This window comes from Emys orbicularis, chromosome 8, assembly GCF_028017835.1.
Source record: "Emys orbicularis isolate rEmyOrb1 chromosome 8, rEmyOrb1.hap1, whole genome shotgun sequence".
In the NCBI taxonomy this organism is placed as follows: domain Eukaryota; kingdom Metazoa; phylum Chordata; order Testudines; family Emydidae; genus Emys; species Emys orbicularis.
This window is the reverse complement of record NC_088690.1, coordinates 71,034,197-71,060,268: the sequence shown is the minus strand read 5'-3', so window position 1 is coordinate 71,060,268 and position 26,072 is coordinate 71,034,197. Positions and strand designations below refer to the sequence as shown.

Here is a 26,072-nt window from a genome sequence, read left to right as displayed (position 1 = left end):
ACGCAGTCCCGCTCAGGAGGGCTGGCAGGCTCCGTTGAAACAACCAGTCCACCACTGCGAATCCTGTCATTCCTGGAGTTTAGAAGCATCATTTGCATCAGTACACTACACCCGCTCCCCACCACAGTCTGCATCCCAGGTTTAAAACGTTCCCGCGAAAACAGTAATAAAGACAACGGTGTTCATTAACAAAATAAAACTGATTTTATTTTTTTGGAATGGGGTGAAGGGGGTATGTAACTGGAGAGGATACTGAACATTTAGTGGGTAAAGAAACGGGGGCAGGTTCAGCTTCTCTGTACACAAACTGAAAAGTCACTGGTAACCGTGCTCACTCTGGAACCTAGCTTTCAAAGCCTCCCGGATGCACAGCGCGTCCCGCTGGGCTCTTCAAATCGCCCGGCTGTCTGGCTGGGCGTAATCAGAAGCCAGGCTATTTGCCTCAACCTCCCACCCCGCCATAAAGGTCTCCCCCTTGCTCTCACAGAGATTGTGGAGCACACAGCAAGCTGCTATAACAATGGGGATATTGGTTTCGCTGAGATCACAGCGAGTCAGTAAGCTTCTCCATCTCCCCTTGAGACGGCCAAAAGCACACTCCACCACCATTCTGCACTTGCTCATCCGGTAGTTGAACAGTTCTTTTTCAGTGTCCAGGGCGCCAGTATAGGGCTTCATGAGCCAGGGCATTAGCGGGTAGGCTGGGTCCCCGAGGATCACTGTAGGCATCTCCACATCCCCAAGAGTTATTTTGTGGTCCGGGAAGTAAATACCTTCCTGCAGCCGTCTAAACAGACCAGAGTTCCTGAAGACGTGAGCGTCATGAACCTTGCCCGGCCATCCGACGTTGATGTTTGTAAAACGTCCCCTGTGGTCCACCAGTGCTTGCAGCACCATTGAAAAGTAGCCCTTTCGGTTGATGTACTGGCTGGCCTGGTGCTCCGGTCCCAGGATAGGGATGTGAGTTCCATCTATAGCCCCACCGCAGTTTGGGAATCCCATCGCGGCGAAGCCATCTATGATGACCTCCACGTTTCCCAGGGTCACTACCTTTGAGAGCAGTACCTTAACGATTGCGTTGGCTACTTGCATCACAACAACCCCCACAGTAGATTTGCCCACGCCAAAGTGGTTCGCGACTGACCGGTAGCTGTCTGGCGTTGCAAGCTTCCAGAGGGCTATGGCCACTCGCTTCTGGACAGTCAGGGCTGCTCGCATCCGGGTGTCATTGCGCTTCAGGGCAGGGGACAGCAACTCACAAAGTTCCATGAAAGTCCCCTTCCGCATGCGAAAGTTTCGCAGCCACTGGGATTCATCCCAGACCTGCAGCACTATGCGGTCCCACCAGTCCGTGCTTGTTTCCCGGGCCCAGAATCGCCGTTCCACAACATCCACATGACCCATTGTCACCGTGATGTCCTCGGCGCTGGGTCCCGTGCTTTCTGACAGGCCTGTGCTACTCTCAGACTTCAGGCCCTCACCGCGGTGCCGTAGCCTCCTCGCCTGGTTTATCTGCATCTGCCTCTGGGAAAGGTGGATGATAAGCTGCGAGGCGTTGACAACGGCCACAACTGCAGCGATGGTCGCAGTGGGATCCATGCTCGCAGTGCTGTGGCGTCCGCGCTGTCACTGACCAGAAAAGTGCGCGAACTGATTTCCCGCCGGCGCTTTCAGGGAGGGAGGGAGGGCGGTAGTGACGGACGGATTACGACAATTACCCAAAAGCACCCTCGACACATTTTTTTTACCCAGAAGGCATTGGCAGCTCGACCCAGAATTCCAATGGGCAGCCGGGACTGCGGGAACTGTGGGATAGCTGCCCACAGTGCACCGCTTCCAATGTCGACGCTTTCCCCGTTAGTGTGGACTCACAAAGTCGAATTACTGTCCTTAGTGTGGACACACACTTTCGACTTTGCAATATCGATTCCACATATTCGATTTAAGTGAAATCGAACTACCCTCGTAGTGTAGACATACCCTTAGACTACAACAGCAGGAGCTGGCAACACTGGAATATCCTAGCACAGTGAAAAAGAGTTCCATTTCCTTCTGAAACTACAGGGGATATTTAGAGATACAGAGTATAACTACCAGAATTGGAGCAGTTTACCTTTGATCTTACATCCTTAGATTCTTTAAGGACCACATTCACTTTCCTGCACCGTGCTCGGGGATTGAATTGTTGAACACTTGCAATATCCCCTAGGGTTGTGTCTGGAAGCAGGTGGCAGACACTAGAGTGGCTTAAAGAGTAGCAGGATCTGATTAGACATTCCATTTTATAGGGAAAATAGCTTATAAATGTTTCATGATGTGTGTCGTATTCTAACTGTGATTCTGACTGTTTTGTGAGGTCAGTGGCTTGATAAATATGATTATTACAGGGAGATTAATAAGTAACAGTTAACATCCTTTAGCCCCAGAAAATCCTGAATTACTGTATTTCGAACTTATTAAAGAAAGGTATTGTCGGTGTGGATGGATTTTTGAATATTTAGGTCATCTGGCTTTTGTATCACCAGGCTGGAGAGGAGATCTTGTCTTTCCAGGCTGTTATTTTTCCGGTGGCCATGCCAGCTCTGTCAGCTTTGCATCGTCTATTGAAATTGTCATTTCATCCACGTGTATATCTTGGCCTGAGCCAGAGCCATCTGTTGTAGGCTAATGTCTTTATTCTGCTTCTGGCTGACACTTGCAGGAACGACGCAGATGTTGGCTTTTAGGATTTGCTTTTACTACTTTTCAGTTTTATCTCATGTATTACTTCACAAATAACTAGGCTTGGAAGGATTTGATTTAAATCATTAGTCCACTAAACATTAATTTCACATGGGACAGAAATTGACCAGGGGGAAAAAAGCATTGATGGCAGTCAGCGAGGCAGCCTCCCCAGCACCTTGCACCCATAGAGATTCATTATCCTGGGCTCTGAGCCACACAGGGAGCCCTCTGCGGGCAGCCCCTCTGTCACAGCCCTGCTGACTTTCTCACCAGCTGCAAGTGCTGGGGCCATCCCTGGACTGGAGCTGCTCAGCAGTGAGAAGGCCTTCCCTGCCCCCATGGGTTCTCCTCCTGGGATGGCATTGGCTGCGGTCTCTGTTCTGGTGGGGCAGGACTGCAGCCTCTCCAGAACCTTGTGCCCAGATGTCTGAGGCCCGTCAGCGACACAGGGATCTTCCCTGCAGCCCCACTGTCAACATCTACCGTCATTAAATAATTATTGTCTGTCACACACACACCGTTAATTTCCTGCAACTGTGAAAATTCAAATTGAAAAAATTCAGGAAAAAATGCAAATTGATACTATCCATTGAAATTACCAAAAAAAAAAAAAAAAATTGCCAAGCCTACAAATAACATTTTGATTTTAGATATACATATCTACAGAGTTAAGATCAGAGGTGAATAATAGCTTATTTTTTCCCTTCTGGTGTGAAATTAAAAATGCTTTAGGAGTTTAGCAGAATAATGTCTTTGCCCAATGTATTACATGTTACACAGAGATACTTTTACAAATTGATGGGCAGCAGAATTGTTTTATTTAAAACAAATAAAAGGAAGTTCTTCACACAGCGCACAGTCAACCTGTGGAACTCCTTGCCTGAGGAGGTTGTGAAGGCTAGGACTATAACAGCGTTTAAAAGAGAACTAGGCCTGGTCTACACTACGAGTTTAGGTCGACTTTAGCAGCGTTAAATCGAATTAAGCCTGGACACGTCCACACGACGAAGCCCTTTCTTTCGACTTAAAGGGCACTTTAAACCGGTTTCTTTACTCCACCTCCGACGAGGGAATTAGCGCTAAAATCGGCCTTTGCGGGTCGGATTTGGGGTAGTGTGGATGGAATTCAACGTTATTGGCCTCCGGGAGCTATCCCACAGTGCTTCATTGTGACCGCTCTGGACAGCACTCTCAACTCATATGCACTGACCAGGTAGACAGGAAAAGCCCCGCGAACTTTTGAATTTCATTTCCTGTTTGCCCAGCGTGGAGAGCACAGGTGACCACGCAGAGCTCATCAGCACAGGTAACCATGATGGAGTCCCAGGATCGCAAAAGAGCTCCAGCATGGACAGAACAGGAGGTACGGGATCTGCTCACCATATGGGGAGACGATTCAGTGCTAGCTGAACTCCGTAGCAGTAAACGAAATGGCAAAATATTAGAAAAACTCTCAAAAGCCATGAAGTACAGAGGCCATAACAGGGATGCACAGCAGTGCCGCGTGAAAATTAAGGAGCTAAGGCAAGCCTACCACAAAGCCAGAGAGGCACACGGAAGGTCTGGGGCAGAGCCGCAAACATGCCGCTTCTACGCAGAGCTGCATGACATGCTAGGGGGTGCAGCCACCACTACCCCAACTGTGTTCTTTGACTCCGTCAATGGAGAAACACGCAACAGGGAAGCGGGTTCGGGGTACGTGGAAGATGATGATGATGATGAAGACAGTGAAGATAGCTCACAGCAAGGAAGCGGAGAAACCGGTTTCCCCAACAGCCAGGATATGTTTATCACCCTGGACCTGGAACCAGTAACCCCCGAACTCACCCAAGGCGTGCTCCCAGACCCTGAGGGCACACAAGGGACCTCTGGTGAGTGTACCTTTGTAAATATTACACATGGTTTAAAAGCAAGCGTGTTTAATGATTAATGATTAATTTGCCCTGGCAATCGCGGCCAGTACAGCTACTGGAAAAGTCTGTTAACGTGTATGGGAATGGAGCGGAAATCCTCCAGGGACATCTCCAGAAAGCTCTCCTTCATGTACTCCCAAAGCCTTTGCAAAAGGTTTCTGGGGAGGGCTGCCTTATCCCGTCCGCCATGGTAGGACACTTTACCACGCCAGGCCAGTAGCACGTAGTCTGTAATCATTGCATAACAAAGCATGGCAGCATATGGTCCCGGTGTTTGCTGGCATGCAGACAACATCCATTCCTTATCTCTCTTTGTTATCCTCAGGAGAGTGATATAATTCACGGTCACCTGGTTGAAATGGGATGATTTTATTAAGGGGACATTCAGAGGTGCCCATTCCTGCTCAGCTGAACAGAAATGTTCCCCGCTGTTAGCCACGCGGTGGGGGGGAGGGGTGAAGTGATCATCCCAGAGAATTGGGTGTGTGTGTGGGGGCGGGGGGGTAGTTGGGTTTGTGCTGCATGTTAACCCGGAAACCCCAGCCCCTCCTTTTACATTGCAAACCCATTTTAAATGGCCAACCCAATGGGTCCTTGGTATGGGAAATGAGGGCGCTGCTGTTTGAAACCATTCCCACATGTTATGAAGGTTAAAAAAGCCAAAAGACTGTGGCTTACCATGGCTGCCTGCAAGCCGAATTCTGTTGCCTGGCACTGCGTGAGTGATCTCTCACACCAAACCGGCAGGCCCTCAATATAAGAGGAAAAATGCGACCTTGTAACGAAAGCACATGTGCTGTGTAATGTGAACAGCAAAATTTAATGTGAAAGAGTGTACCCATTGTTCTCTAAAATGTGTCTTTTTTAACCACCTCTCCCTTCTCCTCCACCAGCTGCAAATGTTTCTCCTTCGCAGAGGCTAGCGAAGATTAGAAGGAGAAAACGGCGGACTCGGGATGATATGTTCACGGAGCTCCAGATGTCCTCCCACGCTGAAAGAGCACAGCAGAATGCGTGGAGGCAGTCAGTGTCAGAGTGCAAAAAAGCACAATATGAACAAGAGGAGAGGTGGCGGGATGAACAGAGCAAGTGGCAGGCTGAAAATTATAGGTGGCGTCAGCTTGCAGACAGAAGACAAGAGTCGATGCTCCGGCTGCTGGAGCATCAAACTGATATGCTCCAGTGTATGGTTGAGCTGCAGGAAAGGCAGCAGGAGCAGAGACCGCCGCTACAGCCCCTGTGTAACCAACAGCCCTCCTCCCCAAGTCCCATTGCCTCCTCACCCAGACGCCCAAGAACACGGTGGGGGGGCCTCCGGCCACCCAGTCACTCCACCCCAGATGATTGCCCGAGCATCGGAAGGCTGGCCTTCAATAAGTGTTAAAGTTTTAAACTGCAGTGTGTCCTTTTCCTTCCCTCCTCCCCCACCCATCCCGGGCTACCTTGGCAATTATCCCCCTAGTTGTGTGATGAATTAATAAAGAATGCATGAATGAGAAGTAACAATGACTTTATTGCCTCTGCAAGCAGTGCTCGAAGGGGGGAGGGGAGGGTGGGGTGGTTGGTTTACAGGGAAGTAGAGTGAACCGGGGGGGGGGGCGGGTCCATCAAGGAGAAACAAACAGAAGTTTCACACCGTAGCCTGGCCAGTCACAAAACTGGTTTTCAAAGCTTCTCTGATGCGCACCGCGCCCTGCTGTACTCTTCTAACTGCCCTGGTGTCTGGCTGCGCGTAATCAGCGGCCAGGCGATTTGCCTCAACCTCCCACCCCGCCATAAATGTCTCCCCCTTACTCTCACAGATATTGTGGAGCGCACAGCAAGCACCAATAACAATGGGGATATTGGTTTTGCTGAGGTCTATCTGAGTCAGTAAGCTGCGCCAGCGCGCTTTTAAACATCCAAATGCACATTCCACCACCATTCGGCACTTGCTCAGCCTATAGTTGAACAGGTCCTGACTACTGTTCAGACTGCCTGTGTACGGCTTCATGAGCCATGGCATTAAGGGGTAGGCTGGGTCCCCAAGGATCACGATAGGCATTTCAACATCCCCAACGGTTATTTTCTGGTCCAGGAAGAAAGTCCCTTCCTCCAGCTTTCGAAACAGACCAGAGTGCCTGAAGACGCGAGCATCATGTACCTTTCCCGGCCATCCCAAGTTGATGTTGGTGAAACGTCCCTTGTGATCCACCAGGGCTTGCAGCACCATTGAAAAGTACCCCTTGCGGTTTATGTACTCGATGGCTTGGTGCTCCGGTGCCAAGATAGGGATATGGGTTCCGTCTATCGCCCCACCACAGTTTGGGAATCCCATTGCAGCAAAGCCATCCACTATGACCAGCACGTTTCCCTTGATATCACCAGGTCTTTGATTGCCCTGGCAACTTGGATCACAGCAGCCCCCACAGTAGATTTGCCCACACCAAATTGATTCCTGACTGACCGGTAGCTGTCTGGCGTTGCAAGCTTCCACAGGGCTATCGCCACTCGCTTCTCAACTGTGAGGGCTGCTCTCATCTTGGTATTCTGGCGCTTCAGGGCAGGGGAAAGCAAGTCACAAAGTTCCATGAAAGTGCCCTTACGCATGCGAAAGTTTCGCAGCCACTGGGAATCGTCCCACACCTGCAACACTATGCAGTCCCACCAGTCTGTGCTTGTTTCCCGGGCCCAGAATCGGCATTCCACGGCATGAACCTGCCCCAGTAACACCATGATTTGCACATTGCTGGGGCCCGTACTTTGTGAGAGGTCTATGTCCATGTCAATTTCCTCATCACTCTCGTCGCCGCGCTGCAATCGCCTCCTCAGCTGATCCTGGTTTTGCTTTGGCATGTCCTGGCTCTGCATATACTCCAGGACAATGCGCATGGTGTTCATAGTGCTCATAATTGCCGTGGTGATCTGAGCGGGCTCCATGATCCCAGTGCTATGGCGTCTGGTCTGAAAAAAGGCGCAAAACTGACGGAGGGAGGGAGGGGCGACTGACGACATGGCGTACAGGTACAGGGAATTAAAATCAACAAAGGTGGCTGTGCATCAGGGAGAAACACAAACAACTGTCACACAGAATGGCCCCCCCAAAGATTGAACTCGAAACCCTGGGTTTAGCAGGCCATTGATTTCACGGAGGGAGGGGGAAGCAAATGAATACAGAACAAATCTGGTCCATCTATTTTTTACATCTTAAGCTGGCAGCAGACGGTGCAGCATGACTGATAGCCCTCGGCAGCTTCTGGGTGCTTGGCAGAAGATACTGTACTACGACTGCTAGCCATCATCGTCAAGACGGTTCAATAGGACTGCCGGCAGGACTGAGTCTCCAGGAGACAAAGCATGTCTGCCCAGGTGCCTCTGATTGAACTGGAGTACGACGATGACAGATACCAGTCGTAATACACCATCTACTGCCAAAAGGCAAGGGGCTGCTGCTGTGTAGCAATGCAGCCCCACGTCTGCCAGCACCCAGATAGCCAATGAAGGCTACCAGTCATACTGCACCGTCTACTGCCAAAAGGCAATTAGCTGCTGCTGTGTAGCAATGCAGTACCATGTCTGCCGGCACCCAGATGACATATGGTGACGCTGAGCTGAGCTGAGCTGAGCTGAGCTGAGCGGGCTCCATGCTTGCCGTGGTATGTTGTCTGCACGGGTAACCCAGGTAAAAAGGCGCGAATCGATTGTCTGCCGTTGCTCTGACGGAGGGGGAGGGGCCTGACGACATGTACCCAGAACCCCCCGTGACACTGTTTTGCATCATCAGTCATTGGGATCTCAACCCCAGAATTCCAATGGACGGCGGAGACTGCGGGAACTGTGGGATAGCTACCCACAGTGCAACGCTCCGGAAGTCGACGCTAGCCTCGGTACTGTGGACGTGGTCCTCCGACTTCATGCACTTAGAGCATTTTATGTGGGGACACACACAATCGACTGTATAAAACCGATATCTATAAAACCAGCTTCTATAAATTCGACCTAATTTCGTAGTGTAGACATACCCCTAGATAAATTCATGGAGGTTAAGTTCATTAATGGCTATTAGCCAGGATGGGTAAAGAATGGTGTCCCTAGCCTCTGTTTGACACCTGGCATTGGTCACTGTCGGTAGATAGGATACTGGGCTGGATGGACCTTTGGTCTGACCCAGTATGGCCGTTCTTATGTTTCTAAATGTCTTATTTCTTTCTAATCACTCATCTTTACATTGATTTTTTGCATGGATAGGTGTTTGTGTCTTACACTTCAAATAATGATGCTGAGGGCTGCAGCAAGGGTTATGGAGACAGAGCCAACCGCTTTTTGTACGTAAGAGGCTGAACAGAGAAAATTGTCTTCCTGTCTGTTGAGGAGCATCTCTAAAGAGAGTGCTGTCTATGCCATCCTTCTCCAGGGATGCTCTTGAGACTGTGTTGACACCTTTGTGAGTTTGTCCAAGACTGCAGAAAAACATCAGCAATATCTGGGCACGTAATGTTTAACAGCCCTAAGATGGGGCAGGATGTAAAACAAGGGAAACTGGGGTCCTCAAGGCACAAGAGCAGATAAGGATATTTACCCATCCCCAAATATAAAATATAGACCTAATTTTACTGTAGGACATCTAGAGCATAGAAATGGGGTTTGCTTTAGTGGCTAGAGTATGGGACTCAGAATCAGGGCAGCTAAATTTTAATCGTAGCTCTGCCACGAACTCCCTCTGTAGCCTGGGGCAAGTAACTTTACCCCAAACTTGAGATTCCCCATCTCCACAATGGGGATAATAAATAATATTTACCTCTCCTACAGGAACATTGTGAGGACTGATTAAAGTTAATGCTGGCAAAGTGGCTTGAAGATTAAAATTGATCAGTTGCTATTATACCTCAGAAGGGAGGAGTCTGTTTTCCTCTTGATTTTTAACAACTCCAGATTTCCAATCAGATGACTAACAGCATAGGTAGCCAGAGTACAGACCAAAGGCCAAAGATAGGCTACAGGGTCTACTTGTTGCTACCCTCACCTTCAATACAGGGCTCTCTCTTTGGATCAAGATAGACCATGGCAAATCCAATGTTGACAGGGAACACATCTCCTTGTCAAAGATAAGGATGCTTACAAATCACTGGCTCCTGGCAAGTTGCAAAACATCCCTGAGTTGGGCTGAATTTGGGCTGTCCCCAACTTTCAACCTAAGAATTAGCACTGGCCAAGACTTTGGGCTTGGGGCATATTAGTCTTTCACACACCTTTCTTCTTCAAAGTCCCCGTGGGAGTGCTGTGGAGTTGTATGAAAACTCCAAAGCCTGTTTGGATGTGAGCATGCAAGTCACATGACTTTTCTCACTCTGCCGTTACATTGAAAGTCTTTTTTTTTTTCTTTGCTATGTTGTTTGGACTGTAATGATCTAAACAGCAAAGCATGTGTTTTGGTGTATTCGTGCCCAACTAGACACTGGGCACTCTGTTATCTTCCTCTATGTTCTTCTTGGACAGAAGAGCAGGATTCTATATAATTTTTTTTGCAAGAGATTTGCTTCTGGTAGAGGCTTTATAGAAGCGGTGTGTTTTACACCTTGAACTGAACATCAGGTTTGGACATAATCTGTTCTCTTCTGGCAAATAGTTCCTTAGCCAGGGTCCCACTTGTGTTCTCTGCAGCTGATAGATGGAGCCAGGGTCTGTCCAGCTGCATCAGCGCTGTGTAATGTAGCTTTCCTGGAGAATCATGGAAGGTAAATCCTCTCTGAGTTAGCTAGATTCCAATTCTACTTGTATTAGAGTCAAGATTTAGAACTCAGCTGTGAAGTAATGGAGCTAGTGGAATTTGCGCAGCTCACATGTGAGATGTTTGCACTGGCTTCTGTTGCTGATGAAGGGCGGTTGTAGCATAAACTGGCATGGGCACTGCCTGTTCTATATCTGCTCAGGGAACTGAAAGAGGTGTTTGCTGTAACCTTTCAATCCAGCATCTTTCACCAGCACTGAGATCTCTTTAGCAGAACAACAGAGGAAGCACATACTGTTGTGGGCAATGTACAAGGAAAGATGGGGTTTTGCTTTACTTCTATGCTGAATGGTCATTTTGTATGATTATTTGCAATGGGGCTGCTGTTTATTTCTAAATATTTATCCAGCAGTCCTAGAATGATCAGATAGGGGGTCTCCTCTCATTGTATAATTCAAAATCAATAAAGGTACTATTGACAACTGGTCCATGCCTGGGGCGCATAGGATGCTACAATAATACAGACAAAAATAAAACCAAATTAAAGTGTGAATGTTTCATCAACCTTGAAATTCTTTAGCAAAAAGATAACTAGGATTCGTGAGTTAAATCTGCTAATCAATTACTTGACTTATGTCCTCGAAGAAGCAGCTCCAGTATTCAGTAAATAATATTCAATTTTATAACTTTCCAGGAACAATTCCTTTTGAAAAGAAAAAAAATCAAGGGCACAAAATTCAAGCACTAGTGTTTAAAGGCAATCTTCAGATTATGACACAAACACTGCCAGGAAGTTTAGACCTAACACTGACCTTATCATTAAGGCATTCCCAGGAGACATATTCTGTGTTGATTTTCACAATAGCCTTTACTGTGGAGTTGTTGGACTTTGCTGAGTTTTGTCACTACTTCAGCAATACTTGACTATGGGGTTTTAAGAATTTAGTGCAAGAGTTGACTGTTGTAGATTGAGAGTCATGGTTGTTTTTAAATAGAGTTCTTTATTGAGTTGGGTTTTTTTTACTAGCAAGGACAGTAATCTCTTTTTCTTTTTCTTTGTGGTATCTTGCAAAATACTTCACCAATGTAACATATATCTAAGACTTAGCTTTGTATGAAGAACTCCCTAGGAGCACCTTGAAACTTACACCAAACAATTCTGCATTTGTTTAAAACAAAAATTAAGTGAATATTGTTCTCATGAAATTGAGGGGCTGATAGGGCTGCCTTGAGCAAAACATAGTGCAGGCTTCTGAAATTCCTCCCTGCCCATGTCCCTCACTCCTGACCCAGAGCAGTCCATGCTATTCCTGTCCTTGACCCCCTACAGAGCTGTGCCAATGAACCTCAGAGCCGCCTGCCCACTCCCCAGTTGTCTCTAATGTCATGAGAGTTTCATGTTGTGGTAGGATTTGAAATGGAATGAGAACATCAGACTCACTTTCCCTTTTTACCTGTTTGAGATTTAAAGCTGGATCTTCCAAAGTTAAAGGCCACAGCACTAATCTGGTCTTAGAGACCAGTGCACAGCTTTATATGTCTCCTTCTCCTTTGTATTTAAAGCTTTCCAACTCATCCATAAGTTCTAATCCCTTCCCCACTGCATTCCCTGGTCAGTCTGACTGAAACCAGCAGGGAATGCAGTGGGGGCATTCCCGGCTGGTGTGACTTGGAGGTTTTGGCCCAAGATAGTTAGCAAATGTTTTGGTTTGGAAAAACATGAGTTTGGATTTGTATTTGAGGGCCTGGGCAGGCTTTGGTGGGTGTTTATTAATTGTCAGTTTTATTTTTTTATGTTTCACACCAGAAGCTAGGTTACTAATCGTGACCAAAAGCCATTCCGTTTCTAAGGGCTCTTTAATAACTGTGTAGTGAGCTGGTGTACATCACCATTAACACCCTGGCTGGTGGGGAAGCTGAGGTTTGAAGTGGAATGGAAAATTAATTCTTCTCTAACTCTTTGAGGTGGCCCATGTAGGTCAGGGTGCTGAGGCAGTGGGGGAGATACTTGGGCTGACACTTCCTTTGCATTACCAGTTCTGGGCATAAATAGAGGTCTTCATTTTCCCAAGCAGTAAATCCATCATCATCAAAAAGAGGGAAGAAAGACTTCCCTTTTCAATTAGCTAAAGGCAGATGAGGCCTGGGATTATTTCAAGCTGAAGTTGCACGAGCTGTCCGAGGCCTGTATCCCGAGAAAGGGGAAACGGTCAGTAGGCAGGGGAATTAGACCCAGCTGGATGAGCGGGCGTCTCAAAGGGGCAATTAAGAAAAAACAGAAAGCGTACAAAGAATGGAAGAGAGGAGAGATCGGCAAAGAAACCTACCTTATTGAGGTCAGAGCATGTAGGGATGCGGTGAGAAAGGCCAAAAGCCGTGTAGAGTTGGACCTCGCGAGGGGAATTAAATCCAATAGTAAGAGGTTTTATAGCCATATAAATAGGAAGAAAACAAAGAAAGAGGAAGTGGGGCCACTGAAGCTTGCAGATGGAGTGGAGATTAAGGACAATCTAAGCATGGCACAATATCTAAATGAATATTTTGCATCGGTCTTTAATAAGGCTAATGAAGGGCTTAGGAATAGAGGGAGCGGGACAGAGGGGAATAAAGGAGGGGCAATTGACATTAAAGTATCAGAGGTGGAAGCCAAACTTGACCAGCTAAATGGGACTAAATCGGGTGGACCGGATGATCTTCATCCTAGAATATTGAAGGAGCTGGCGCGAGAAATTGCAAGCCCCTTGGCAATAATTTTTAATAAATCTGTAAACTCGGGGGTGGTACCGATGGACTGGAAAATAGCTAATGTGGTTCCTATTTTCAAGAAGGGGATAAAAAGTGACCCGGGTAACTACAGGCCTGTTAGTTTAACTTCTGTAGTATGCAAGGTCTTGGAAAAAATTTTGAAGGAAAAAGTGGCTAAGGACCTTGAGATGAATGGCAATTGGGACAAATTACAACATGGGTTTACGAAAGGAAGATCGTGCCAAACCAACTTGATCTCCTTTTTTGAGAAAGTAACAGACCTTCTAGATAAAGGAAATGCGGTGGATCTAATTTACCTCGATTTTAGTAAAGCGTTTGATACTGTGCCGCACGAGGAATTACTGGTTAAATTAGAAAAAATGGGGATCGATATGAAAATCCAGAGGTGGATAAAGAACTGGTTAAAGGGGAGACTGCAGCGGGTAGTACTGAAAGGGGAACTGTCGGGTTGGAGGGAGGTCACCAGTGGGGTTCCTCAAGGTTCGGTTTTGGGTCCGATTTTATTTAATCTATTCGTTACTGACCTCGGAACCGAATGTAGGAGTGGGCTGATAAAGTTTGCGGATGACACAAAGTTGGGAGGTATTGCCAATTCGGAGAAGGATCGGGATATTTTGCAGGGAGACTTGGATGACCTTGTAAATTGGAGTAACAATAATAGGATGAGATTTAATAGTGGGAAGTGTAAGGTGATGCATTTAGGGATGACTAACAAGAATTTTAGTTATAAGTTAGGGACGCATAGGTTGGAAGTGACGGAGGAGGAGAAGGACCTCGGAGTCCTGGTTGATCGCAGGATGACTATGAGTCGGCAATGTGACGTGGCTGTGAAAAAAGCTAATGCGATCTTGGGATGCGTTAGGCGAGGTATTTCTAGTAGGGACAGGGAGGTGCTGCTTCCGTTATACAAGGCGCTGGTGAGACCTCATTTGGAGTACTGTGTGCAGTTCTGGTCCCCTATGTTTAAAAAGGATGAACTCAAACTGGAACGGGTACAGAGAAGGGCCACTAGGATGATCCGAGGAATGGAAAACCTTTCCTATGAAAGGAGACTCGAGGAGCTCGGTTTGTTTAGCCTAACCAAAAGAAGGCTGAGGGGGGATATGATTGCTCTCTTTAAATATATCAAAGGGATTAATACCAAGGAGGGAGAGGAATTATTTCAGCTTAGTAGTAATGTGGATACGAGAACGAATGGATATAAACTGGCCGTGGGGAAGTTTAGGCTTGAAATTAGACGAAGGTTTCTAACCGTCAGAGGGGTAAAATTTTGGAACAGCCTTCCGAGGGAAACGGTGGGGGCGAAGGACCTCTCTGGCTTCAAGATTAGGCTTGATAAGTTTATGGAGGGAATGGTTTGATGGGATAATGTGATTTTAGTCAATTAGGCATTAACGTGCCATCGCAGGTAAAATGAGGGTCCGGCTGTAGAATCTTGCCTGTATGCTCGGGGTTCTGCTGATCGCCATATTTGGGGTCGGGAAGGAATTTTCCTCCAGGGTAGATTGGCAGAGGCCCTGGAGGTTTTTCGCCTTCCTCCGCAGCATAGGGCAGGGGTCGCAGGCTGGAAGATTCTGTTGTGGGTGGGTCAGCTTTTGTGGCCTGCATCATGCGGGAGGTCAGACTAGATGACCATATTGGTCCCTTCTGACCTTAAAGTCTATGAGTCTATGAGTCTATGAGATGACAGATTTAACAGGATGACATAAACCAAACAGCATGGGCAGTGAAGGCTCCAGTTCAGTAAAGTACCCAGGGCCGGTGCAAGGAAGTTTCGTGTCCTAGGCGAAACTTCCACCTTGCGCCCCCCCCCCCCCCCCAGCTCTGCGGCAGCTCCCCACCCCAGCTTACCTCTGCTCCGCTTCCCCCCCGAGCACGTCGCCCCCGCTCTAATTCTCCTCCCCTCCCAGGCTTGTGGCGCCAAACAGCTGATTGCCGCCGCAAGCCTGGGAGGCGGGAGAAGTGGAGCAGCGACGACGTGCTCGGGGAGGGGGCGTAGCAGAGGTGAGCTGGGGTGGGGAGCCCTGCGGCAGCTCCCCCACCCCAGCGGCAGCTTCCCACCCCCCCAGCCCAGGGAGCCGTGTGGCAGCTCCCCACCCCAGCTCACCTCTGCTCCGCCTCCTCCCCGAGCACGCCGCCCTGCTCTAATTCTCCTCCCCTCCCAGGCTTGTGGCACCAAACAGCTGATTGGCGCTGCAAGCCTGGGAGGCGGGAGAAGTGGAGCGGCGACCGCGTGCTCGGGGAGGGGGCGTAGGAACGCTGTAAAAAAAAATTGGGGGCACCGCTTTTTGGCGTCCCCAAATCTTGGCGCCCTAGGCAACCGCCTAGTTTGCCTTAATGGTAGCACCAGCCCTGAAAGTACCACATGCTTAAATCTGACTGACTGAGCAGGGGCCTAAGAGTAGTTCCATCCCCTTCCACATGAGGATTAAGGTGCTTTCAGATGTTGCCATATGTGATAGAGATTTTTTCTGGTTACACAATATGGGCAATGGCTGTGACTGTTGTTACCAATATGAAATCACCAAACCTTCATAAATAGGTTTACCTGGAATGCAAGTGGCACAGAATGGAGAGGCATTTCTACAACTCGGTGCTTCAATATAAATGTAACACATCTTTTCATATTTTCCAGGATCACTTGTTGTTGCCTGCCACCACCCATAATAAGACCAGACGGCCCAAGATGTCTATCGTGTTGCCAGCAATAAACATCAGTGGTAAGTCCAAACCTTGATTTAGGACAAATACTTTAAAAAAGATATGCCTGGATTGGTCATGGAAGACAAAATGTAATGTAAGTTTAATAAATCAAACTGCTTTCCTGGTGCAGAAGCCATATCATATTTTTACATACTCCTAATGTAGGAATCACATGCCTGCCCAAACAGGGTTCTAAGGTCCCATTATTGGGGGAACAAATGGCTATTTGGAGACCCTGGATGTCACTAGTTAATAAACAACCTTCCAGGAGGTGGGGGACGGATAAATGGTATAATTTTAAAGTCCAGTATCTCAGTCCTACTATGATTGGAAGAAAAGGTGGTGTTCCATTAGGAAGCTGGGAATTTCCCTTTCTGGTGGTGTAAAGTTCATGTTTCTAGCACTGTAGGGTCACCGGATATCTCACTGTAACCCTATAAGAACGTAAGAATGATCATACTGGGTCAGATCAAAGGTCCATCCAGCCCAGTATCCTGTCTACCCAGTGACCAAGGCCAGGTGTCCCAGAGGGAGTGAACCTAACAGGTAATGATCAAGTGATCTCTCTCCTGCCATCCATCTCCACCCTCTGACAAACAGAGGCTAGGGACACCATTCCTTACCCATCCTGGCTAATAGTCATTAATGGACTTAACCTCCATGAATTTATTTAGTTCTCTTTTAAACCCTGTTATAGTCCTAGCCTTCACAACCTCCTCAGGCAAGGAGTTCCACAGGTTGATTGTGCACTGTGTGAAGAAGAACTTCCTTTTATTTCTTTTAAACCTGCTGCCCATTAATTTCATTTGGTGGCCCCTAGTTCTTATATTATGGGAACAAGTAAATAACTTTCCCTTATTCACTTTCTCCACACCACTCATGATTTTATATACCTCTATCATATCCCCCCTTAGTCTCCTCTTTTCCAAGCTGAAGGAACTGAAGAACTTAATAATTCCCAACACAGGCTTTGGGCAGGAATATTTTTTTTTAGGAATTGCATGCTTGTCATTGTCTCTTAGTCCACTTCCCAACTCACTTTGCCAGTGCACCTCAATCTTACCTACTCCCTATTTTTCCAGTCCCAGCAGAAATGGCTAATGATGTGAGGTTTTGTGCAGAACTGAGAGGTCAGGGGAAGGGAGCTCAGTCTTGGTTTAATTGAGCTGATGGTACTGTGGATCAGGATTGAAAGACATTGGCAGAGCTGTATGAGGGCCTACAGTGTGAATATCAAGGGCTGCTTGAGGTGTGAGGGTTAGGAATGGAATAGCCATTGTTTTCTCTTCAGCCTTTGCATAGATTCAATCATAGAATTGTAGGATTGAAAGGGACCTTGAGAGGTCATCTAGTCCAGTCCCCTGCACTCATGGCAGGACTAAGTATTATCTAGATATCTAGGCATTCATCTAACCTGCTCTTAAAACTCACCAACGATGGAGATTCCAAACCATCCCTAGGCAATTTATTCCAATGCTTAACCATCCTGACTGTTAGGAAGCTTTCCTAATGTCCAACCTAAACCACCCTTGTGGCAATTTAAGCCCATTGCTTCTTGTCCTAGCCTCTCTTAAGGAGATCCTTTTTTCTCCCTCCTCCTTGTAACAACCTTTTATGTACCTGAAAACTGTTATCATATCCCCTCTCAGTCTTCTCGTCTCCAGACTAAACAAACCCATTTTTTTCAGTCATGTTTTCTAGACCTTTAATGATTTTTGTTGCTCTTCTTTGGGCTTTCTCCAATTTGTCCACATCTTTACTGAAATGCGGGTGCCCAGATCTGGACACAGTACTCCAGCTAAGGCCTAATCAGTGTGGAGTAGACCAGAAGAATTACTTCTTGTGTCTTGCTTACAACACTTCTACTAATACATCCCCAGAATGATGTTTGCTTTTTTTGCAACAGTGTTACACTGTTGATGCATATTTAGCTCCTGATCCACTATGACCCCCAGATCCCTTTCTGCAGTATTCCTTCCTATGCAGTCATTTCCCATTTTGTATTTGTGCAACTGATTGTTCCTTCCTAAGTGGAGTACTTTGCCTTTGTCCTTATTCAATTCCATCCTGTTTACTTCAGACCATTCCTCCAGTTTGTCCATACTAGCAACAGTATAGCACAGCTTTTAGAAGTGGAAGTGAAGAATCACTTCTCCAGTTGAAATTGAAAATGGATTTAAGAAGGTGCATTGAAATACTCCATGGGCCCTGCCTTCACCTCCCCCATCAAACCCAGCCTTCGTGTCTTTAACTTTAAGCCCCTTCACAATTTAGTCCCACCCTACCCAGCTGATGTTGGCTTCCACTGCACACAGCAATTTGCACAAGTTTAAGTAAAATATTTTTTTAAAACCCATTTAATTTAAACCAGTGCAGCCCCCTCTGTGGACTCTCTCATATTGCATTTACAACTGGTTTTAGCTGGCATAGGTAATTCTAGTGACCTATAATATCATCAGCTACTGCCTTCGCTTGTGCCAGTGCTCCAAGCCTTTTTACTTCCCACCAATCAGCTTCTTCCTTATGCACCTCCACTCTTTCTACCATTATGCACGGAAAAATCTGCCTGCTCTAAGCCTTACAGCTACTGCCAGACCCTTCTTCATGCTCACTTCTGCTATAAGGCCATTCAACAACAGCCAGACCCTTCTTCAGGTTCACACCCACCCAGGTGCTCACCACAACCAGGCAGGTGATCTGTGACTGGTCCTTTTCCTACTCTCTCGTTTTTATTAACTCCCATTCTTTTAATCCCCTCCCACCTCTGCTGCCACCATTCTTGCCACGCCTCACCCCTCATCTGCTCCCAGATGAAAAACAAATAACAAACCCGTAATTCACAACACTGGGCCAATTCCACACCACATGGATTTGATGGCATGTGACATCCCGGTCCTTCCCCTCCCCTCCTTCAAGTGTGTGTGTGGTTCAGGCTGTATGTCCTCCGGAGCAGGGATTGTCTCTTATCTGTGCTGTGCATAACACTCAGCACCCTGGGGCCCTTTCCCAATCAGGGCCCTTGGGCACTAGCATGTTTAATAATAATACACTGGACTTAGATCAGCTCTCTGGGGATAACAACCCAATTTTGCTTAAAATACACAGACTCATTAGTGACTATCAGTGATCAGGAGACTCATTTTGAGTTGCACCCAAAAGACTGAATATATACAACATAAACATGTACAGTAGTTAATTCCCAAAGGGAGGAAGCTGTATGCCAAGCGAAGGCACACGTGGTACACAGAGTCTCTGTCTAAACAGGAATACACTCTGTACCAGGTTAGTTAAACTTTCCATCAAACAATCTATACAAAATAATGCCTTATTATGAACTTTACAGTGCAAATGAACCATAAACCCAAATGTTTTTGTTACATTTAAGCACACTGAAAACGCTGTCAGATGCAGAATTTCCATAAACTGAACGAATTAGCTTCAAGCTTCCAACATTTTTGCTGGTTCCATTTTCCCATGCAGTTTGGTAAGACAAATGTGGTAATATATAGTCAACCTTATTGCAGAGGAAACATTTTCATTAGAGGTTTCATAATTATTTTTTGCACTTATCTGCCTGAAAATTCATTTTTGTGTCCATGTTACAAGAATCCTTCCCTGGTTGAGCTGGATTGTCACACACACAGATAATTTCATCATCTGGAGACTGAGTTATATTTCTGATAATGGTTTGGAAAGTATTACATTTCCTTTGAAAAAGTTACTTTATCTGATCACAATATGAGCAGTTTTTAAAAGAAACTGGACTGAATAATGCTTTCAAACAATGTGAGAAATAGACTTCAGAATGAGGAAACAGTGTAAAATTGTTGTTTTAAATGGAAACACCAACATTACCTGGGGGATATCAGAGGCCCAGGGATTTGGGCAGAGGCACTGAAACCGATAAGACATAAATGCAGTTTCAGAACAAACATACAGCAAACTCTGTCTTGTGTCAGTCAAATTGGCCAGTGGGTGCGGGAAATACCAGAACATCTGTGAGAGACCCTGGGAGACTCTGCTTCATTTTTAACCTATTAATTCCAGTTCACTTTGGGGCAGATCATGCCCGTGAGAGCCTTGTGTGGGGGAGGAGCTCCTCCCCTTCACAGTTCTGTCCCTCCTTCCTGCAGACACTGCAGAGTCTGGCGTGGGGACTGGGCATGTCCAGGGGTAGCTGCCAGGAATATGGAGGTTAGTAGGCAATGAAGCCACAGTAAAGGCTTCTCCAGGTGGCTGCTGCTTCTGAAGGAAGCCACCGTTCAAAGATTTGCCTTTCAGTGCCCCACTATGCCCCACTTCAGTCAGTGCAAGTGCTCCTGGTGAGGACACGCTCCACTGGCAGAAGGAGGGCAATGTGGACACCAACAGCCGATTTAATTGCTGCAGTGACTGTAGGCTGACCTAACTTATGTCGACCTAATTTTCTAGTGTAGACAAGCCCTAAGTGTCCTTCTTGCTATGAGTCTCCACAGAGACTGCAAGGCTTGGATCAGCCATGGAAACTGAGTTACCCACTATCCCCAAAAATGGTTCCTTCAGATAAGGGCTGAAGTACATGGGGAAGCTTGCACCACAACTGCTAGTGATGTACCTCTTCTCTGGATAAAGAGAGGACTTCTGTCTCCTGGGCTGCCAGTCCAGCATCTTTCACCAATGTTAATTTCACTCACATGCAGACTTACTTCACAGTGTGGGTACATCTGCACTGCAAACAAAAAAAAATCTTGTGGTAGCAAGAGTCAGAGCCTTGGTCAACTAACTCAGGCTCACAGGGCTGATGCTACAAGGCTAAAAATAGCAGTGTGGATGTTACCACTTGGGCTGGAGCCAGGGCTCTGAGACCCATCCTCCTTGCCAGGTTTCAGAGCCTGGGTTCCACCTGAGCCCGAAGGTCTACACTGCTATTTTAAGCCTCATAGCATGAGCCCAAGTCAGTTGTCATGGTCTAAGACTCACTGTCATGGGGTTTGGTTTATTTGTTTGTTTATTTGCTTGCAATGTAGAGGTATCCTTTGGTTCTGAGAGGCTAGAAACCCTGATATTAATCATGGTGCATCAACTGATTGAGGGGGGAGGGAAGCTAGGTGGTTTGAGCATTGGCCTACTAAACCCAGGGTTGCAATCTCAAGCCTTGAGGGGGCCACTTAGGGATCAGGGCAAAATCAGTACTTGGTCCTGCTAGTCAAGGCAGGGAGCTGGACTCAATGACCTTTGGGGGAGGGATAGCTCAGTGGTTTGAGCATTGGCTTACTAAACCCAGGGTTGTGAGCTCAATCCTTGAGGGAGCCATTTAGGGATCTGAGGGAAAAATTGGGCATTGGTCCTGCTTTGAGCAGCAGGTTAGACTAGATGACCTCCTGAGGTCCCTTCCAACCCTCATATTCTATGATTGTCCTAAGGTTAAGGAGAATGCTGAATGTTATTAGTCACTTTGTTGTCCAGGAAGATCTATTCTTTACTGGGCTTCATCTTGTAATTTACAGCAGTGTAACTGAGGAAAATCCAGCCCATAGTTTATAAAGTGTTGGACATCCTTTGTGCAGGAAAAGTGCTACACAAATGTAAACTGGGATGTTCAAAGTAGTCTAGGGATTTAGCCACAGGTCTTCCATCCAGACTAATGGAAGGTGAATGGCTAAATCCTCTGGACTTTTTGAAAATCTCAACTGAAAGTCCTTATCCTCATTCTGATTACTGAGTGTGGGAGACAGCTGATCCAGAAGAAGGCCAATCCTAGGTCCTATCACAATGGAGTGTCTTGCTGATCTCTGTCTGAAGGCACCATTTGGCATTCATGTTAGTGAGATGTTTATTCTCAGTAGAGAGATCTTGCAGGGCCCAGCACTCTGTTGAGGGCTCTCATATGAAGGGAAGCCAACTATAATTAAAATTTAAACACAAGCTTTTATTTTTAAGCAAATCATGTTTGTTATGGGTATGCAATGAGTATTATTTTAGAAATTTAACTATCCACCAGAGACTAGTTAAGATTTCAGTTGATTTCATTCCTAAAAAACCTTTGTTTGCAGTTCAGAGTCTCACTGGCTGTATGACAGTGATTCAGAATTGACACACAGGAGGTGCCGTTCTTATAGTTTAAATAAAAACATCTGCCATTAGTCTCCTGTTTACCTAACTGCTGTCAAGATTGTATAGGGCTGTTAACATTCATCTTTACATCACAATTATCATCTACACCAGGTGTGGCCAACCTGAGCCTGAGAAGGAGCCAGAATTTACCAATGTACATTGCCAAAGAGCCACAGTAATACGTCAGCAGCCTCCCCCCATCAGGTTCCCCCCCGCCCGCTGCTCCCAGCGCCTCCCATCCATCAGCGCCTCCCCCTCCCTCCCTGCACCTCCCGATTAGCTGTTTTGTGGCATGCAGGAGGCTCTGGGGGGAGGGGAAAGGAGTGAGGGCACGCAGACTCAGGAGAGGGCGCAGGAAGGGGTGGAGTGGGGACAGGGTCTTTGGCAGAGCCAGGGGTTGAGCATTGAGCACCCCCCAACACATTAGAAAGTTGGCGCCTGTAGCTCCAGCCCCAGAGTTGGTGCCTATGCAAGGAGCCGCATATTAACTTCTGAAGAGCCGCATGTGGCTCCAGAGCCACGGGTTGGCCACCCCTGATCTACACTGTGCTGGACAGCCAAGCCATTTTTCCTACTTTGGTGCATGGGTTGTTTCATACTGTGTAGACCCTATGTTACCCTTCATGGGGTAAACAGTACTCTCTTACTAAAAACACTGGCAATTCTCTCCCTAAAAAAAACATATAGTGAGCATTGGTTTGAAGCAACTCATTGCATTAGATAGTAGTAGAAGTTTGGCCAAAGCAACATTCATTACTACATTTCTCACTAGTATGAACCACCTCTGACTTTATTACCATATCTTTATCATATGTGTGAAGTTGAGGGTTTTCATAAGAATGATGTTTTCCTGCTGTCAACGTCAAGTTAATTTCACAGGTAGCTCAGAAGCAATCATGTTCAGTACTGGCTGCGTAAAGACCAGTCAAATGAGTGCTGAGGAACTCTCTAGTCCAGGTTGGCAGTGAGAGACATGGTGATTAGTTACCCTTTGCTCAGTTAAGTTCAGCTGATCCTATTTTGGAGGTCAGCTACTAGAAACAAAACTGTCAGAAAACTCAGGTAGCGAAAAGGCAGGTTTGAAACCCCTCTCAGTGCTAAGCCCTGCTGGATGCACACTGCTTCTGGCTCCTGGCATGACTTGTGCTGTTTCTGTTGGGCGTGTGTGTGAGGTTTTGCACTCTCTTCTTCAAGTGATGGTTCCTACTGTATTCCACTGAGGGTTTCGCCATGCATCCGGAGCCGGAGATTTTGAAAGTACTAGTGGCCATTGGTTCACGCATGCACCCTTGGCTTGCCTCATGGTTTCGTTTTAGGTGATAAAGGGAAGGGTGGCTAGGACTTTTCAGCTTGGAAAAGAGGAGACTAAGGGGGGATATGATAGAGGTATATAATCATGAGTGGTGTGGAGAAAGTGAATAAGGAAAAGTTATTTACTTGTTCCCGTAATGTAAGAACTAGGGGCCACCAAATGAAATTAATGGGCAGCGGGTTTAAAAGAAATAAAAGGAAGTTCTTCTTCACACAGCGCACAGTTAACCTGTGGAACTCCTTGCCTGAAGAGGTTGTGAAGGCTAGGACTATAACAGGATTTAAAAGAAAACTAGATAAATTCATGGAGGTTAAGTCCATTAATGGCTATTAGCCAGGATGGGTAAGGAATGGTGTCCCTAGCCTCTGTTTGTCAGAGGGTGGAGATGGATGGCAGGAGAGAGATTACTCGATCATTACCTGTTAGGTTCACTCCCTCTGGGACACCTGGCATTGGTCACTGTCGGTAGACAGGATACTGAGCTGGATAGACCTTTGGTCTGACCCAGTATGGCCATTCTTATGTAAATTATTTCTTATGTAAGCACTTTAAAAATATGTGGTTGTACATAGTTAGCTTTAGAGTATTTTACAGTGTTTACTGTTCATATAATAATTGTAGTAGTTTGCTAGTTTTGGGAATAGAGTTGGGGCTTTTCTGGGGGGGGAGGGGTGTTTCTGCGTGAACCACACCATTCCCTGCCCCGTACCCATATGCGAGTACTGAACTATGCCGAAGACTCTAGGCTTTAAACTCCACGCTTCCTGCCCACGTTTCTTCTCAGTCAGTGATGAACATCAACGCTGCCACTACTGCCTGTCCACATTTCATCCAGGTGCAATATCTGTTAATCCTTCCCCAGCCAGACCCGAGAAGGCCGGGCTCTCCGCCTCTGGAAGCACTACATGTAACTTTAATGAGACCTCTTTCAGACACTGGCCGGGCAACCCCCACCCCACCCCGTGCATTGACCAGAGGCTGCTAGGAGCTCGCCTCCAGCTGCAGTGGTACCAGCGCCGGGGCCTAGTCGAGAGGTAAGGAAGTAAGCACATAAGCATGGCAGTAAGTCTTCCACTAAACCTAAGAAAGCAGAGACTCCTTCCATGAGTTCCAGTCATAGGGAAGGAGCATGCTGTAAAGTGCATAAGCATGATAAGAGTCCACATAAATCAACAGATCTGCCAGTACCGGGTACTGCTCCACACACACTGTCAACATCGGCATCCCTCAGAGCTACAGACTCTGGGGAATACCATTGCTCCCATACCAGTTTTGGAGACTGACAGAGTACCCTTGACTCCAGGGAGGCTGGGAAAAGCACCAGAGCCCCATGAAGTGTTTGCCCTGGGAGAGCTGAGATCAACACGCCTTCTGGGACCCTCTACTTCCAAGGAGACTGTATCTCAACACAGGACATGCCACATCTGAGGCACTCCTCACCCCTCACTCCGGCAGTTTACACGCTTCCGCCAGCTCTGACGGTACCGACGATAGAACTGATCTCCAAATTTTCATCTTCGGAGGAATCGGATGAGGGACAGGGACTGTCCATCCCTTCCCGCAACTACAAATACCAGCGAGGCCTTCTACATTGTGGCAGTATCCTCCACTCGAGTCACCCCGGAGTCACTGGTTCCGTGCTCCGTGGGGCCCTCCACAACTCCCTCCTGATCCGTCATGCTGGCTCTATTGGGGATCCTAGCCCCAATACCCACCCTTGGAACTCGTCAATTCTGTCAGGGAGACTTCATCCATTTCACCATCTCCAGTGCCTTCGAGTAGACACTTGGAACCTATAACGGAAGAGGAGCCACTCAGTCTGGTTCCTGCGGTACCACCGGATCAGGAGAGATTCCCATCTTCCTCACCTGATGCAGCGGTGACTTTGGCATCCCTCCATCCTATGATGAGTACTGCCAATTCCAGGATCTCCTGCGTAGAGTGGCAAGAGAGCTGCATATTCCCCTGGAGGAGATCCAAGACACTCAGCATAAGCTGCTGGACATACTTCACTCATCAGTGGCAGATAGATGATGCTGTCCTCGAGCTAGCTAGAATGGTTTGGCATACACCAAGCCATATGTACGCCTACCCCAAGGGGGCAGAAAAATTATACTGTGTACCAGCCAAGGGGTCTGAGTTTCTGTTTTCACCCCCGCCTCCCAATTCACTTGTGGTCCAGGCAGCAACGGAAGGGGTAGGCAACAGCACCCATGCTCCACCCCATCTGACAGGGAGGGCAAGCCGTTCGACCTTTTAGGCCCTAAAGTCTTCTGTGTAACCAAACTTCAGTTCAGGATTTTGTATTATCAGGCGTTAACCTTCCAAATATGATTTCCTGAATTACAGCAAATTGGAGGACTTTTTGGAAAAACTGCTACAGCAGGACTGGACCTGCTTCCAAGCAATAATTGAGATGGGAAAGCTAGTAGCAAGGACATCGCTCAACAGCGGTGGACGTGGCAGATACCTCATTGCACTCAATGGCCATGGGCATCGTCATGAGTAGGGAATCGTGGTTCCACGCCTCTGGTTTTCCCAGGAAGGTACAAAATACCATTGAAGACCTCCCTTTCGATGAATCCCATCTCTTCAACCAGAAAATGGACGGTTCCCTCCACACTCTCAAGGATTCGAGAGCTACATTCCATTCCTTGGGTATTTACACACCTGCACCGAAACATTAATTCTACCACCTGCAGCCCACACAGCATTACACAACCTCCCAGATTTTCCATCAGAGGCCTTACGAACCACCAAGGAAGCATCAAAAGACTCGAAGATCATAGAATCATAGAAGATTAGGGTTGGAAGAGACCTCAGGACGTCATCTAGTCCAAACCCCTGATCAAAG

General features: G+C 47.1%; 1 protein-coding gene across 1 annotated transcript in view; it reads left to right on the top strand.

The window, feature by feature from the left end:
- The window catches only part of ATF6 (activating transcription factor 6), a 365,356-nt gene that overhangs the window by 297,945 nt on the left and 41,339 nt on the right, over positions 1 to 26,072 (top strand). Inside the window, exon 16 of the mRNA XM_065408946.1 lies at positions 15,746 to 15,830. Coding sequence (XP_065265018.1) covers positions 15,746 to 15,830 — 85 coding nt within the window. The remainder of the gene's footprint in view (positions 1 to 15,745; positions 15,831 to 26,072) is intronic.